This window comes from Dasypus novemcinctus, chromosome 10 (genome assembly GCF_030445035.2).
Source record: "Dasypus novemcinctus isolate mDasNov1 chromosome 10, mDasNov1.1.hap2, whole genome shotgun sequence".
Taxonomy (NCBI): domain Eukaryota; kingdom Metazoa; phylum Chordata; class Mammalia; order Cingulata; family Dasypodidae; genus Dasypus; species Dasypus novemcinctus.
Genome location: NC_080682.1, coordinates 112,130,647 through 112,147,784, shown reverse-complemented (window position 1 = coordinate 112,147,784; position 17,138 = coordinate 112,130,647). Strand labels below are relative to the sequence as shown.

General features: G+C 43.0%; 2 protein-coding genes across 9 annotated transcripts in view; one reads left to right on the top strand and one right to left on the bottom strand.

Annotated features, from left to right (window-relative positions):
- Positions 1 to 17,138, top strand: part of TENM4 (teneurin transmembrane protein 4) — an 801,291-nt gene that overhangs the window by 574,525 nt on the left and 209,628 nt on the right. For 7 of the 8 annotated variants that reach the window (XM_058306052.2, XM_058306055.2, XM_058306053.2 and 4 more), the window contains one exon: positions 15,823 to 15,993. The exons of the other annotated variant lie outside the window; for it this stretch is intronic. In XM_058306052.2, coding sequence (XP_058162035.1) covers positions 15,823 to 15,993 — 171 coding nt within the window. The remainder of the gene's footprint in view (positions 1 to 15,822; positions 15,994 to 17,138) is intronic. 8 annotated transcript variants of the gene reach the window in all.
- LOC105746354 (large ribosomal subunit protein eL21-like) lies at positions 166 to 713 on the bottom strand. Its single transcript, XM_058306057.2, is given in 2 exon segments — positions 166 to 335; positions 337 to 713. Coding segments are annotated over 2 exon segments (483 nt in total). The 5' UTR covers positions 679 to 713; the 3' UTR covers positions 166 to 194.

Below are 17,138 nucleotides of genomic sequence, written 5' to 3'. Positions count from 1 at the left end.
GAAGAGGAAAAAAAGCCAGTAGCGTTCACTGTGCTGTGGTCTCCATTTCATCACATCCTCCCAAATTTTACCACTCAGGCCATCTGTGGAATATGCAGTGATACATAGTCTTGGGCTTCTGTGTGTATTTCTTTTTTTTTTTTTTTTTTTTTTACAATCCACAAATCTTTTATTATTTATTTTTTTAACATCACTTATGCCATGAATTCATAGGGAATAGGTTCCAGTAGCTCAGGCTCTTTTCCATTAGTTCTCACAAAGTGTGCTTCCCTGGGTGGAGCAGGCTGGCGTTTCAGTTGGACCCAGGTACCTTTCTCTTTAGCTTCCTTCTTTTTTTTGATCATTTTCCTTCACACGTTTTAGGAAGCTATCTCGGCTCTTAGAGTGCTTAATATGCTCAATGCGTACATTAATTCTCTTGGCAAGAATCTTGCCCTTAACCTGTTTGTTTACCACTATACCAACAGCATGCTGGGTAACATTGTAGACTCTTCCCGTTTTGCCATGGTAACATTTGTGGGGCATTCCTTTTTGAACAGTGCCCATTCCCTTTATGTCTACGATATCACCTTTCTTGTAGATTCGCATATATGTGGCCAAAGGAACAACTCCATGTTTTCTAAAAGGCCTAGAAAACATATAGCGGGTCCCTCTCCTCTTTCCCTTTGTGTTTGTCATTTTGGCGAATTACTGCAAGATGGCGGTTCCGGCCGAAAGGCTGTGTGTATTTCTATGTATGTGAGCTCACACATGATTCCACCCACCAAGAATTCAGAAAGAGTATTGGAAAGGAGATGGAGTAAGAGTGTAGCAAAACCTCAAATGAAAATTTTAGAGCAAGTAGCGTTTTTCTTTATCTGAGAACCAGAGGCTCTTCTTTTACAACTAGTTGTTTATGTCTCCTGACTTTTCTGTAATGAATTAAGTCCATTAAATATTATGCCTAATTCTGAAAGTTTGAGGCTATATTGGTAGTTTCACATACAGATCTTTGTATCAATCATTCTCTTCATTCAATAATTATTGAGCAGTGTACTAAGAATACTTTAATTTTCAATACACTTTATAACTTATAAAGAACTTCAATTAAATTTAATCCTTACAAGAACCTAGGATATGGTTTTATATTCCATTTCTGTAGATGAAAACACTGAGGCTTAGAGGGGATAAGTAACTTCTCTAATGGTGCCCAACTGGTAAGGGCCAGAGCTGGGAGCCTGGCTCTCTATCTCCAGAGTCCACCCACTGGGAACTAAGCCTCTTGGAGAAAGAAAGGTGGACAGTAGAGCCAGCAAAGGACACGAAGCACATGTACACACCCCATCAGGACAGTCTCCACAGGAGAGGTGCAGGAACGAGGGCCAGGGCTGGGGGCGGCAGAGGTCACTGTTGGCTGGGGTTGATGGTGAAAGTCATCGCAGAAGAGATGACATTTGAAGGAGGCTTTAAAGGATGGAGGAATTTAAAAAGTAGGGAAAGTGGGGGCCATCCCAGCCAGAGGTCATGCATCGGCAAAACCTAGGGGCTGGGCAGACAGGTATATTCAAGGGATGGGAGAACTCCAGACAGGCTGCGACGACTGAGCAGGGAGAAGCCATGTGGATTACTGTGTTCAACAGGCTTCATAGGATTTATAATGCTCTTTGAAAATCTTTTCTGTCATGGGGAGACATTAGCTCAAGTTACTATTCCCAGGGAATACTGCCAACAAAATTGGCAAACTAAGGCAAGTGCATGTAACAAGAACAGTGACTTTTTAAATTTTCCTTCAGTTTTTGCTGTTTACACAGTTTGCAGCTCATCAGAACGGCGATGTGTATAGTGGTTAAGGACAGGTTCATGTTAATCTGGATTCAAGTCAGATCTGACCCTACCCCTCCTTAAATGTGTAACCTTGGACAAGTTGTTGAACCTCTTTAGCCTCAGTTTCTTCATCTTGCAAAGGTGGATGATAATGCCTAGCTCACAGGGCTTTGTAAGCATTGAATTGTCCTTTGTTTGTAATACACTCAGCACAAGTGAATGCCAGCAAATAGCAGTGCTTGTTGTTATCACCATCATCATCATCTTCATTATTTCCATTATCATGATTACCATGATGGTCATGGTGCTTGGAACTCTGCACTACTTCAGACTTCCTGATTGAAGGGCTGAACCAAATAGGATCAGTGTATATTAAAGAAGAAAAAAGGGAGCTCCCATTTGTTGAGGGCCTGTACTGTGCACAGATAAGGGCGGGGAGCAAAAGAAAAAGTATTATTCAAAGAAACTGGAAAACACTCATGGAAAAGAGACTGGGAAGCTGTGGGGAGCATAGGAGGGACATCGAATACCCGGTTCTGTGAGCTTTTAAATTGCTCTTTCAAAATGCTTCTCGTTGTAAAGAAATATCCCAAGTTACAAAGCAGAGCGGCAGGCTCCACGTTAAGCTATCTGTCCACATTCCTCTCACTGAAGTGAATGTTCCAGAGGGAAAAGGCCTATCCTAATAATACATACACAAATTAAAACTCCCTTTAGAGGTACAGTGGGCCCTCCTAATTGACTTTGATGAAGGGGGAAAAGTCAGTTTCGTGGTTGGTGTGTCCAAGGAAACCAGGAAATGGAAGGGTTACTCTTTAAAGCGGGTAACAGCACCTTTCCTAAGAGCTCTGAATAGGGGACACAGCAACAGGCATCTTCTGCTTTTACAATCAATTCCCAAGTACCAACCAAAGCCCTCTTTTCCTTCTGCCCCACCTGGTTGTTGGTATGTGTGAAGGAGAGGATAAGACATTGGACAGGAGGACCTGGCCCTCTGACTAGTTGGGACACCTTTACATAGAAATGCTTTTGATAACATTGTGAAGAGGGATGACACTTGGAAACAGGTGTCCCAAAGAAAGGAGTCTAACTGTGCAGGACTTGACGCCAGCGTTTCCCCTCTGGGGAAATGACAGGCGTTCTGTCAGGCCCGGCGCTCATATGCTGGAAGGGCAGTGCTGGCCGCTCAGCCCAGCACAGCAGTGGGAAGAGGCTGGCGCTCATCTTGGGTTTCTTTGACCCCTGATCATCGATGAGGCCTTGAACATGAAGGGCAGTTGGGGGCCTCTTACTGGGCTTAACTACTTCCTCTTTGTGGAGTCACTTCCTTGAATGGTTCCCGTTCTGGCAGTGATTTGATCAGAAACTGCACTTCTATTTGGATAGGAACTAAATGGAAGCCTGTACTGGGCTTCCTTGCCGAGAGCGTGAGAAGAGCTTGGGATTTGGGGATACCCAGACCTGATTTTGGATCTTGATGCTGTCAACATTCATGATACAATTAGAGGCAATTTTGGAGCTTTGGTTTTCTAGAGATACAAAATTAGACTAATGATATCTATTTTGTAGCTCTGTTTTAAGGTACCTAATCTATAAAATGGAGTTCCTAATAGTATCTACTTTTAAAAGCTGTGAGTTTAAATGGCGTAATGCATGTAAATCCTCTAGCCCAGGGGTTCCAAACCTTTTTAGTTCCATGGACCCCTTTGCCAGTCAGGTGAAAACCCAGACCCCTCACTAAGTCCACACTAGACTGTGTGTTATTTAATAAATAGGGCATACCCACACCAACACAGGTGTGTCCCACAAGAGTAATGTGTTTCTGAATTTCAATTCAAGCTCACGGACCCCTTGTTAAGAGCCCCTGCTCTAGCCCTATGACGAGCACAGGATAACATTTCAGTAAGTGGGAGCTGTTGTTATTTTAATAATAATCCTCACTGTGTCTGCCTCCACTTTTCCTCCCTTTCTTCTTCACTCCTCTGGACCAGGTGCTGGGGGATAAAAATGAAAGGAGAAATCCTCATGATTGCCTGAGATACTATCTTGTGCGTTCATTTCCCTTTCATCTGTGAGTGCAGTGCCTGATGGAAGAGCAAGCCATGAGGATGGCTTTCCCACTCTTACAGGATTTTCTGCTGGGACTTAATGACAGGCCATTAAGGAGTCTGGAGACTTGGCTCGGGCCCTGACTCTGCTCCAAATGCACTAACCGAGCCTTGGGCTCCTTGTTCAGGCAGTGACCAGGCTGCCATCTCCCCGTGGCCCATAGGTGCAGTAGTAGCAACTTCCCCTCCACACCAGAGAGGAAGCTCAAGTTTCTCCACTCCCCTGGGCCCTGAAATCTCTTACAAAACTCTTTCTCCCTGAAAACCTTGATATATAATAAAGATGATGATGATGATGATGGTGATGATAATGGTGATATGATACCAGCAGTGAAGGTCACCATCTGGTAATACCAAGAGCTGTGCTAAACTCATAAATATATTATTTCTTCTAATCGTCACAAGAACTCTTGGGGCTGGGTATTGTCAACATTTTTATGTATGGGGAAACTGAGGCCCCAAACACTTAAATTACAGGAACAAAGTTGCATAACTGAACATCACAGCCAAGAAAAGAACCAGGTCTGTCTGGCTTGTAACCATCACACTGCACTGCCTCCATTTTCTTCTCTGGAATCAGCTGGAACAGATCAGATGACTAGCCTGAGGTCAGCCCAAGGGTTGTTGGGAGGTGGGCAACCCCTAAATTAGTTCAGTACAGAAGAGGTCTTAGCCGAACCTGCCAGGTAAAAGGTGCCCAGAACAGACAGCTTTCTTATTTTATTACTGCTGCCATTGCAGTTTGCTCTACTCTGTAAAAATTAGATTCCAGCCCCAGTGCCCCTACAATTTGCCTTGTCACCGGTTTTCGGTGTCCTCCAGTTAGATTGATACTTCCCCTACTATTTACTGTGGGTATGCCTGTTTCCTACTTTGGCGGCTCATTGCTCAGCATCCTGTGACTCGTGCCCTACCCTACCTTGATTTACAGAAATTTTGAGCAGCAGCCAGTGAATCCTTGCTGAAAGGCTCCCATCCCCACAGCATTGCATGTTGCAGAAAAATGATTAACTGTGGCAGAGTCCACTCTCCAGAAAACACTTAATTTGGGAGTGAGAGACAGTAACCCTGATTGTTGCAGTCAAGTTGACCCAGAGACAGGCAGAAAAGCAATATATTTACCTGATTTAAAATTAGCCCCACGTATTCACCAGTGGAATCCTGTCAAGCTGCTTTATAGCGATTCTGCTTACAAAAGCCGTCTTATCTGTTGGGCAAATATCTCTCGTCCCTGCACCCAAAGTCTGTCAGCTCATGGGAGCAAGAGAGGGCCGTCAGCTTAAAGAAATATGCGGCTGGCCTGGACAGAGAATTATTAGGAATATATAAAAAGAAGAAAAAGGTGATATAATCGAGCTGGCTTAAGCAAATCTTTCAGTGGATACAGGAATTAGAAAAATGAGCTTAGAAAAATGACAGTGATGATGACAGCTGCCATTTATTGAGCTCTTACTATGTGCCAGGCACAGTTCTAAGCAAATTACAGCCATTATCTCATTCAATCCTTTGGGACAGGCAATATCTTCATTTTACAGATGAGGAAACTGAGAGGTAGAAAGGCTAAGTAGTTTGTCCAAACTCGCAAAAACTAGTAAATGGCTGAGTCCTGCGTGTTTTGGCTAGACAAGAACATAAGAGCTGACCCTGACACTGCACACGCTGCTTAATTGCATTTAGATGGTTTCAGCTGTGCCGGGAACCAACATGCCTCGCTGCCTCCATACCTTAATGTCAATTGAGACAGCAGAATGTGGAAAGATGGGGCTCCGTGCTTTGTCTCTGAGAAGAAAGCCTTTTATCAAACTGCCTCAAAAGAACAAACAAGACGTCAGCAAGAACTTTGCCTTAAGAAGTTTTTTGTTTTTTGTTTTTAAATTGTTTTAATTTCAGGCATTGTAGCTCATCAGCAGTATGATATACCAGGAAGAGAGCCTGGACTTTGGAACCACTCAGATCTAGGTTCAAATCTGGCTTTTTCTCTTCTTCTCTGTGTGTCTTTGGACAAGTCATGGAATTTCACTGAGCCTCCATTGTCTCCATCTTAAAAAGGACATCTTAATAATACTTCTTGCGAATGCGATAATGTATGTAATTCCCTTTGCTTAGTGAGCACGGCATTTGCTCAAAGTTAGGATCTCACTTCCTCTACTGTATTATTGTTCTCTTCTACCTCTTGCTCCAGATACCAAGTTGTGGAACTCCTTTTTAAATGTAAACAGCATTAAAGTAGGTTTGGAAACTAGAGAAGAAAATTTACCCATAATGCCACCATTCTGATTCAAAGCCTGATGGCATTTTTACATATTCCTTTCTGGTTTTTGTTTTTGTTTTTGTTTTTTTTTCCAGATACACACCTGCATTTACAGAAATGCAGCTCGGAAAAACATGCAATTTTGTGTCTTGCTTTTTTCCCTCTTAACATTTTATCTTCAGCCTTTTTCTTTATTGCCGGTTGTCATAGTAATATCTTATAATGATTACCTGGTGTTCCATTCAGTACCTGTCCCATAATTGAGCTTGTTTTCAGACATGTAGGTTGCTTCCAGTTCTTTGTTATTACACTGCCAGTGTTCATCTCTATGTATATAGCTTTTTGGTTTGGAAATTTTGAATGTTGTGGATTTGTACCAAAACCAGGAATAGAACCTGGGGAATGAAACTTTTTGGTTGTTTTGTTTTTTTCTTTTTCCCCTTAGGGGCCATAAGTCAAAGAACTCCAGTGACTTAGATTTTAGAGAAATGATGCTTAAGGAAACCAACCAACCACTGAGCACTGATATAAAACAGAAAAGTAGGTAACTGTGGCTGGGTTGCCTCCCACTGTCTTTTAAACCAAAAATGCCACTCGGATCAACAGTTCCTTGTGTTTATAACCATCTCCAGTCTCTTCCTGGAGCTGCTAATTTACAAACACAAGTGGACGCCTGCCTTCGAGGAAGGGACGGTTGCATAGTGAGAAGAGTGACAAGGGACACTCTCCTGGACTCATCTTGGATACTCCTGCACGACCACTTTGTTAATTGCCTCCTGCTGGCTGGGCACTGAGGGGCGGGGAGCCTTCAATGTCTCAACATCTATTGAGCATTTTTCTTAAAAATGTCAAGATGGAGCTTGCACTTTCAGAGCCATCTCTCATGTCTTGCTGGGCAGGGAAAGGCTAAGGGAAAATGTCAGCCCTGGGATCCCATTGACCAGAGCGTAGAGGAGCAGAACTCCACCCCACCCCTCAGGCTCACTCTTGGCTTCTAGAAATCATTAACATTTCCGTGTGGGTGATCCGGTGAACCCACTACCTTTCCACAGCCTTTTTCTGAACTCTTCAGCATCTTTTCACCTTCTTATTGAATTAAAAACTTATCTAACCAGGAAAAACCAGCATCAAGTTTCTTATCTAGGTCACCTTCAATATATTGGAAAAGGATTTTCACGTCTCAGTGTATAGTTTAGATAAGCTTGTGATATCTATAAGTAGTGGGTAGTTCCCATTCATTCCTTGGGAAACAGAGCTAACACAACAAATATAATTTATGTTGTTTCAGTTCTCTGGGCCATCCCTAGAGCAGGCTAGAGAGTACTTCTTCACTTTTTAGGGATCCATGGGTCACCTTTTAAAAATGATTGTTATTTCCAAATCGTTTGGATAACATGTTTACTGCTATTTGCAGCTTTAAATGAGGGTTACAATGGGACGGGGAATGTTTATCATCACTGTAGGGCCCACCAAATATTTATTTCAGCCTTTAATGCTTGTGGCTTTAGGTTGTCTATATTTCATCCTCTATTTAAAATAAAACCTTTAAAAGTGGAAGCGTGACTTAGGAACACTGGCTCCTGGAGATTGAGACTTGCCTCAAACTTTTACCAGCTCTGTAGTGTTGGGTAACTTGCTTTAGCTCTCGCAGTATTGGTTTTTCCATTAGAGCTATATCACTATAGCTCAATTTCTCTTCCAATCCCATTTATACATTCTCCAATAACGTGTTTTTTCAACCTACCCTTTTCTGAGGAATAAATCAGGTGATATATATAAAGCACATGGCATGCAGTACACACTCAAATGATACCAACTTTTGTGTTGTGTGGCTGTTCTTATTTTGATTATTATGAAGGATAAAGAAGAATGATTCTGCTTAACTTACAAATTTCTTGGCCATCTCTAACTGAGCATTTGTCATATTCTTCGGAAAAAGAAGAGAAGACTATTTCTCTCTACCTTCTCTCTTCTCCTCCCCATAATCCAGAACGTAAAGTTAATCACAGGCCAAACAGTATAGTAAAATAGTTGAGAAGTCACTGACATGTTCACATTTAAGACTCTGGATCACAGATTGAACACCTTTTATTTTAGCTTTAAGACAGCATTGCTGGTTGAACTTCACATCTCTGTATTACTACATCATCCTCACTCCTGTCTCAAAAACTGCCTTTCAGGTTACCATTTCTCAGCCCCCCAATCTTGGTGAACTTGTGCTCACTTCCCAACCCACCAGCCTCCAAAATTATTTCTGGGTGATTGAGGCTCCTGAGACAGTCAGTCCCAGGTCTGAGTTGGTTCCAAGACTCTGTGTTCCCAGTTGGTTTTCAGGATATTCCTTGGGGCCCACAGCTGTGAGGATCTCTGTTTGCGATTGCCAAGGCAGGGGGCAAAGCACAGAGGCAGGGGTGCCAACATCAGCCTCTGCCCCTTTGCTGACATCCTTCCCACCCGCCCTCACTCACTTCTCCTGGGACTCCAGGTCTAGTGGCCGTGTTCACCCTCAACACTTCTCTCCCTTGCTTTTTCTCCTCCTCAGCGTATTTTTTAAACAAGGACTTGTTTTCGCATCTTGTTCAAAATAAAAGAATGCTTTGACAGTGAAAGTGTTTCTCTTCACAAAGCTCTGAAAGTTCTGTCCATTCTGAGATTAGTTAATTTTCATGACCTTTTAACAAGACAGTACTTTTGCATGCTTAGATGAGATAATTGATTCTAACCAGGAAAGAAACACCGCTCATTTAACTGCATATATCTAAGTTGTTCAAACAATTGTCCGTAGTTCAAACAATTTCCCCGTTACCTTTGGAGTTGCCAATATATAGATTAAAACAGTAAAAAGGTTAGCAGAAATGTGAGCCAATTCACCCTTGGAAAGAGAGTATTTATTCACTCTTTCCAGGCAAGTTTGCTCTTTTGTTCTTATCACCCACACAGAGGTAGAGGAAGGCAGTGTAAAGCACCTCATACAGTGCCCTGACCCTAAACAAGTGCTCAGTAAATCTCCGGTATTATTGTCATTATCCTTACCATGAACAGTACCAATATAGTGGGTAAACAATAGAGTAATCACACATGTACAATGTACAAAACCTTATTCTCAGATGAGAATAAGGACATTCAGAGAAGTCATGCCACTTGCCTGTGGCCTCGCTGCTACTAAGTGGCAGAGTTTAGATTCAAAACCAGTTTCCATATCTCCAGTCCAGCACACTTTCCCCTGCACCACAGTAACCAAAAAGAAAGCAAGGGTCAGCGTCCGTTTCTGTTTCCAGAGTATGGGCTCCTGGTGAAATCAACCCAAGCTTCAGCGGCCGTATAAGATGTATTTACAGTGCCCTCCTGGCTCCAAAAGGCGAGAGTCAACACGGGGAGTGGGTTGAGCCTAGGCTTGAGTCCAGAAAGACTAATGGTGTGCCACTTCAGTGGTGGATTCTCCTCTAGACTCTGCCGCTTGTTAACCATTTACCCTTGCACAAGTTAATTTGGTCTCTTTGTGCCTGCGTTTCTTCATCTGTAAAATACTCATCTTTTAAATTTGTTGCGAGAGTTCATTGAAATTTTATATTTAATACCCCTAGCACAGGCATGGCACTTGGTAAGCACTCAATAAATGAGAGTCTTGTAGTTACGATATTTTAAATTAACCTTCTGTTTCTTTTTTTTTTTTAATTAAAATTATTTATTTTTACGAATTACATTCAAAAAACACGAGGTCCCAATCAACCCCACCGCCCCCACCCCCCACTCCCCCCACAGCAACACTCTCTCCCATCATCGTGAGACATCCATTGCACCCAGTAAGTACATCTCTGAACATCACTGCACCCCGTAGTCAATGGTCCACATCATAGCCCACACTCTCCCCCGTTCCATCCAGTGGGCCCTGGGGGGGTCTACAATGTCCTGTAATTGTCCGTGAAGCACCACCCAGGACAACTCCACATCCCGAAAATGCCTCCACATCTCATCTCTTACTCCCATTCCCCAAACCCAGCAGCCACCATGGCTACCCTTCCCACACCCATTACACATTTTCTCTGTGGACATTGGATTGGTTGTGTCCATTGCACATCTATGTCAAGTGGGGGCTTAGATTCCACATGGATACTGGATGCACTCCTCCTGCTTTCAGTTGTAGACACTCTAGGCTCCATGGTGTGGTGGTTGACCTGCTTCAACTCCATGTTAGCTGAGTGGGGTCAGTCCAATAAATCAAAATGTAGGAGCTGAAGTCTGTTGAGGCTCTGGGCCTGGGTGTCTTATTATCAGTCCAGAGATTCAAATCCCCTAAATATATCTTAAACCCCAGCACCAACTACAATTCCAATAAAGTAGCATGCAAGTCTTGTGGGAAGAGATCCCCTCCGAGTTCAATTCCATCATGTAGAAACACCAGCTCCAAAGAAGGGCCATCTGCCATGGCAGTGAACCCCATCTGCCATGACCATAGAACCCGTGGGTCTCTTTATCCCTCAGAAGAACCAATACCTGGGGTTGTATCTACTTTATCTGTCTCTTAGACTCTGCTCAGTTGTGCATAAGGGCATTCCTTCTGACAACCTCCAGACTCTTTTTTAGAGACTCATAGCCTTATAATCTCATTTCTCCTTTCCATTCCCCCCTTATATTAGGTCAAACAGCATTTTGAAGTCATGTTATTATATGTAGACAGGGATATTCTGCTGATCCGTATTGAACCTTTAATTCAAGGTCATTTTCTAGTTGCATCTTCAGCTGGTATGTGGTAGTGATCCCTCGGTGCCAGGGAGGCTCATCCCCGGGTGTCATGTCCCACATTGGGGGGAATGCACTGCATCTACATGCTGAGTTTGGCTGTGAGAGTGGCCACATTTGAGTAACATGAAGGCTGTCAGGAGGAAACTCCCAGGCACAGTGCTACTCTAGGCCTTGTTCTTATTGCAGATGTATAGGCTCAAAAGCATAGCCATTAGTATCAGGAACCCACTGTTGGGCCCTCCTTCCTTCCTGGTTCTTGCCGTTGCCCCTGGCGGACTGCCGCTGCTCCCCAGGGTCCATGACCGTGACCCCCGGCCAGGCGCCCAGTACCCGTCCCAGCTGTTGTTTTTAATTGTTTCCACTATGAGTATATCTAGACATTACTATATACCCTGAGCATATGCCCTGTATAACTCCCTGTCAGCCATATATATCCTGTCAATAACATCCTATATCAGTATTCCTCTGCTGCCATTGTTGAACCACTCTATGATTCAAAACTTCCTGTAAAGTGAATCCCAACATAATGTCAGCTTCACAAGAGTCTTAGATCACCGAAATTCATATACACAATATACAGTACTTCCCCAGATCCACCATAAAACCTTTTCCCTTCCATAGCAATAATCTTTTAGCTTATTCATATCATATTTCCTGATACTGATGTACAGATTCTGGGACAATAGCTTTCAAACAAGGTGACATCTGTGCTTACTATGTGGTCCATACTTTAGATTGTACAGTTTTCTAAATTTTTTAGTTATCCTATGTTTTGCCTTATGGTTTACATTATTAGTCTGTCGTCCCCTATATGTTTCTGGTGTAATATTACATGTTTTATATTCATCCTCGTGTACTCTCACAGAACTCCTCTCTTGCCCCCATATTCACCTTGGTTCCTTCCATTCCACATCCATTTTCCCCCTCCCCTTGAGGCCCACAATGCCAGCCAATCTCTATTTCCCAAGAAGCCCTATTCAGAGATCCTTGCAGCAGTATTCAGGGCCTGACTTTCTCAACTGCCCTAATGCCCTGGGAGCCATCCTTTCTCTCGAGAGATACAGTTCTCTCTATTTGATGGCATTAGTCCTCCCCAGGGTATGGGTCCACCCCAACTCTCACTTCTTGGGTCTCTTCCCAATGGTACAACCCACCTTGGCAAAATGAGCCTTCAGCTATTCCCCCGGAGTCCATCCCGCATCAGACCATACCCCCTGAGCGTCCTAACCAGGTGTCCCTCCTACTTATACTTTGATACGATTTTCTCAACTTTTTGTTCTCAACGGACACCTGACACTCTCCCATGTTTGTATGTTGCCCCTCCCTCCCCCAAATTTTTGGACAATATTACCCCTCTTCCCATCCCCAGCCCCCCTCAAACCCACAAAGCCCCACCCGAAGGCAACCCCTTGCCCCCATTTTGTCCCTTCTTTTTGTTCATACTTACCGCCAGCTCATCACAGATTCCACCCCTGCAGACGTTAACTCACATCCTTCCTCCACCCCCCGCTTTCCTGTAAGCCTCTTTTCCAGACTCTAGCTCTTTGAGGCAGTTTGCTTATTTCATATCATTGAGGTCATGTAGCATTTGTCCTTCAATGCCTGGGTTGCTTCACTCAACATAAGATTCTCTAGATTCATCCATGTTATCACATGTGATTGTAGTATATTTGTTCTTACAGCCGAGTAGTATTCCATTGTGTGTATATACCACATTTTATTGATCCACTCGTCTGTTGATGGGCATTTGGATTGATTCCAACTTTTGGCGATAGTGAACAATGCTGCTATGAACATTGGTGTACATATATCGATTTGTGTCCTTGTTTTCAGTTCTGATGGGTATATACCCAGCAGTGGTATTGCTGGGTCATATGGCAGATCTATGGTTAGGTTTTTGAGAAACCGCCAAACTGTCCTCCAGAATGGTTGGATCCTTCTGCATTCCCACCAGCAGTGGATGAGTGTTCCCCTTTCTTCACATCCTCTCCAGCATTTGTATTCTTCTGTTTTTTTCATAGCTGCCAATCTTATGGGAGTAAGATGGTATCTCATTGTCGTTTTGATTTGCATTTCCCTGATAGCTAGAGATTTGGAGCATTTTTTCATGTGCTTTTTAGCCATTTGTATTTCTTCTTTGGAGAAGTGTCTGTTTAAATCTTTTTCCCATTTTTTAAATGGGTTGTTTATCTTTTTGTTTTCAAGATATATGAGTTCTTTATATATGCAAGATATAAGTCTCTTATCAGATATATGGTTGCCAAATATTTTCTCCCATTGTGTGGGTTCCCTTTTTACTTCCTTGACAAACTCCTTTGAGGTGCAGAAGGCTTTAATTTTGAGGAAGTCCCATTTATCTATTTGTTCTTTTGCTGCTCGTGCTTTTGGTGTGATATTCATGAAGCCATTTCCTATTACAAGGTCCTGTAGATGTTTCCCTACACTGCTTTCCAAGATCTTTATGGTCTTGGCTCTTATATTTAGGTCTTTGATCCATCTTGAGTTGATCTTTGTATAAGGTGTGAGATGGTAATCCTCTTTCATTCTTCTACATATGGCTATCCAGTTCTCCAGGCACCATTTGTTGAATAGGCCATTCTCTCCCAGTTGCAAGGGTTTGATGGCTTTATCGAATATTATATGGCTATATACATGAGGTTCTATATCTGAACTTTCAATTCGATTCCATTGGTTTGTGTGTCTCTCCTTATGCCAATACCATGCTGTTTTCACTACTGTAGCTTTGTAGTATGTTTTGAAGTCAGGAAGTGTGATTCCTCCTATTTCGTTTTTCTTTTTCAGTATGTCTTTGGCTATTCGGGGCCTCTTTCCTTTCCAAATAAATTTCATAGGTAGTTTTTCTAGTTCCTTAAAGAAGGCTGTGTTGATTTTTATTGGGATTGCATTGAATGTGTAGATCAGTTTTGGTAGGATAGACATCTTAATAATATTCAGTCTTCCTATCCATGAACAAGGAATATTCTTCCATTTATTTAGGTCTTCTTTGATTTCCTTGAACAGTCTTGTATAGTTCTCGGTGTATAGGTTTTTTACCTCTTTAGTTAAATTTATTCCTAAGTATTTGATTTTTTTATTTACTATTGTGAATGGTATTTGTTTCTTGATTTCCTCCTGATCTTGCTCATTGTTGTTGTAGAGAAATGCTACAACCTTCTGTTTCTTTATATGCATATCTGTAAATTGGATCTGGGGAAAGGGTTGCCGTGAGGATTAGAAGCAATGTATACAAATTCCTGGAGTAGGTCTTCAGTAAATGTAATGACTGTGGGCCTCCGGCTCTCTATGGAGCCTTCCCTGTGAGCCTCCGGCCCTCCTGGTGCGCCAGGCCGCCCTCCTCTGGGCCTTCTCATTCCGGATAGACTGTGTTACTTGCCTGTCTCCCTTAGTTGGGCAGTCATCAAAGCAGGGACTCTACCTGGTTCAGTGTTGATTCTCCAGAGTCTGCTATAGGTCCTGGCACAGAGCAGACTTCTGGAAAATATTAATATAACTTAACAAAAGAATGAATGTTATATACAGGGTGCTCTGGGAACCCAAGGTCTCGAGTGCTTTACTCTGTTTGTGGGAAGTCGGGGTCAGCATCCCAGAAAAGGTGAGTCTGGACCCGAGTGATTGACAGGGCCCAAGCCTTAAATCCTAAAATGGGAATTAAGCAGACATTTTGTAAGTAATCGCAAAGCTTTTTGAAAACAGGCTTCTTAACCTCAAGCATTATGTACTTCAAGGGACAATGTCCATTGTTTAGCATCTTAGGGTCTCTTCTAGATTGTTATACAAGACTATTTAGTAGTGCAGTTGCTATCTTGGGAAAATATATTTTTTTAAACAATAATACATAAACATGGTATAAAATCAACACATACGAAAGTGTACAGTAAAAAGTAAACCTCTCTCTCCTGACTCTGCACCTTAGCATTGTCTTCCTTCTTAGGACACATCCACTGTTACAAGTGTCTTTATATCCTTCCAGAAATATTCTATACAAATACAGGATTTCTAAAACTTTTTTTCTACACAATGGTAGAATATGAAATACACTATTTTGCATCTTACAGCTTTCCTTCCAGAAAAGTATATAAAGAGATTCTTCTCTTTTTTTTTCTGGTTGCACAGTATTTTATTGTATGCATGCAGCCTATTGGTAGACTGGTTTTCAATATATGCTATTAAAAAGCAATGCTGCAGTGAATAAACTTGGACGTACATGTGTGAGTGTATCTGGATGAGAAATTTCTAGAAGTGGAACCTCTTGAGTCCCAGGGTGAAGGGTATGTGCATTTTAAATTGGATAGCTTTTGTCAAACTATCCTCCATAAGACTTGTACCAGCTTATGGTCACACCAGCAATGTATGAGACCACTTGTTCCCATTCCCTGCCAATACACTGTATTTTCAGCCTTTTTTAATCTTTGGCAAACCATATGTAAAAAGTGGTATTTCAGAGTTTTAGGTTGTATTTCTCTTACTGCAAGTGACTGTCTGTTCATATCCTCTGCCTGTTTTTCTCCTGAGTTGCAGGGTTTTGCTTATTAGTTATAGGAGTTATTTTCATATTAGGGAAATTAACCCTTTGTGATATGAATTATAAATTGTTTCATAGATTATTTGTCTTTTGAAGCAAAAGACCAAGACCTCTCGAAACTCCCCCCTCTCACCCCCTTCCAGCTCCACCAGACTGTGAGCTCCTTGAGGGCAGGGTCCATGCCATCTTCACCTTTGTGCCCCTCATGCCCTGTGCAGGGCCTGGCATGGAAAAAGGTCTCCTCTGGGGGTATTTGTTGAAGTGACCTGAATTGAATGCCTGTGTTCCCCACCCCACCCACCCTCCCTTATAGCTTGGGAGCTCCATTTCCACCTCTAGCAGAAAAAGATGACTTTTCTCATTGCTCACCACAGCCATGCACCTGTTTGGCCTAAACTGGCACCTGCAGCCGATGGAGGGGCAGATGTATGAGATCACGGAGGACACAGCCAGCAGTTGGCCTGTGCCAACGGACGTCTCCCTGTATCCCTCAGGGGGCACTGGGTTAGAGATCCCTGACAGGAAAGGCAAAGGAGCCACAGAAGGTAGGGTTGCTGTGTTGTCCGTGTCGTGAGTCCTCTGTGTCTGCCTTTGAACCGAAGAGACCTCCATTATGCGCGTCATGTGCCTGACTCGCAGCTAGCTCCATGCTCTGGCGCTTCCTCCACCCCTCTGCACTCCACGCCGGCTGCCAGTCCACCTGCGTCTTCATCATGGTTCCGTGTCGCGTGAGCTCATAGAGGGGCTTGGGCAGGCCTCATGATGCTTGATCGCATCCCATCTCACGCCTCAAAAGAATCATTATGGGCTTTCACACTGTATGGGGTGGGCACCTTTGACTGTGAGGGATCAAGACAAGCCCTTTTGGGGAAACTTTATGGGATGAATGGGCATCTCAGGGCTGGGGTGTGGTGAGGTGGGTGGATGGTATGTTGTAATTGAAAGATCCTTGGAAACAACCAGTTCAAGCATTCTAGGTTTTACCAATCTTGTGACCTTGAGCAAGTTGCTTAGTTTTCCTGAGCCCCAGTTTCCTCCTCTGTAATAATAACAATAATCATTAATACTTTTAGAATGTACTTGTTTCAAACAGGTTTGTCAAGAGCATTTCACATTTAATCCTCACAGAGTTGCTGTGAGGTAAGTTTATCCCAATTTCAGAAGCAAAAACTAAGGGTCACATTAAGTGACTTGCCCAGAGTCACACAAGCAGTGAGTGGTAGAGTTGGGGCACGAGCCCAGGTCTGTGTGACTCCGGGGCTCTTGCCTTCCCTCATAAGCTGCTCATGGTCACATGACCCTGAAGAAGACGAGGAAATGAAACCTCCTTTTATAATGAGACAGGGATGTTTCTCTGTCCTTGATGGAAGGGGTGCGCTTTGGCATTTGGGCTTTGACATTCTTGGATGGGACATCCATCGACCCAGGACCTGCATTTATTAAAGGTCCACCTGATATGCCATGAATGCAGATTCTTTCATTGTTAGCCAAGAGTACAGATGACTCACAAAAATTAATACCATGAAAAATGTCTGAGCTAACAGTCTACTCATCATTCTCAGCAGTGTGGGCATCCCTTCTCTATCCTACTACAACCTGCTTAATCTCTCTGGTGCCACTTCATTCAGCAATGTGGCTATAGTTGCCTCCAGCCTTCACTGCTTACATCTTCTTTCTCTCGTCTTAGTTA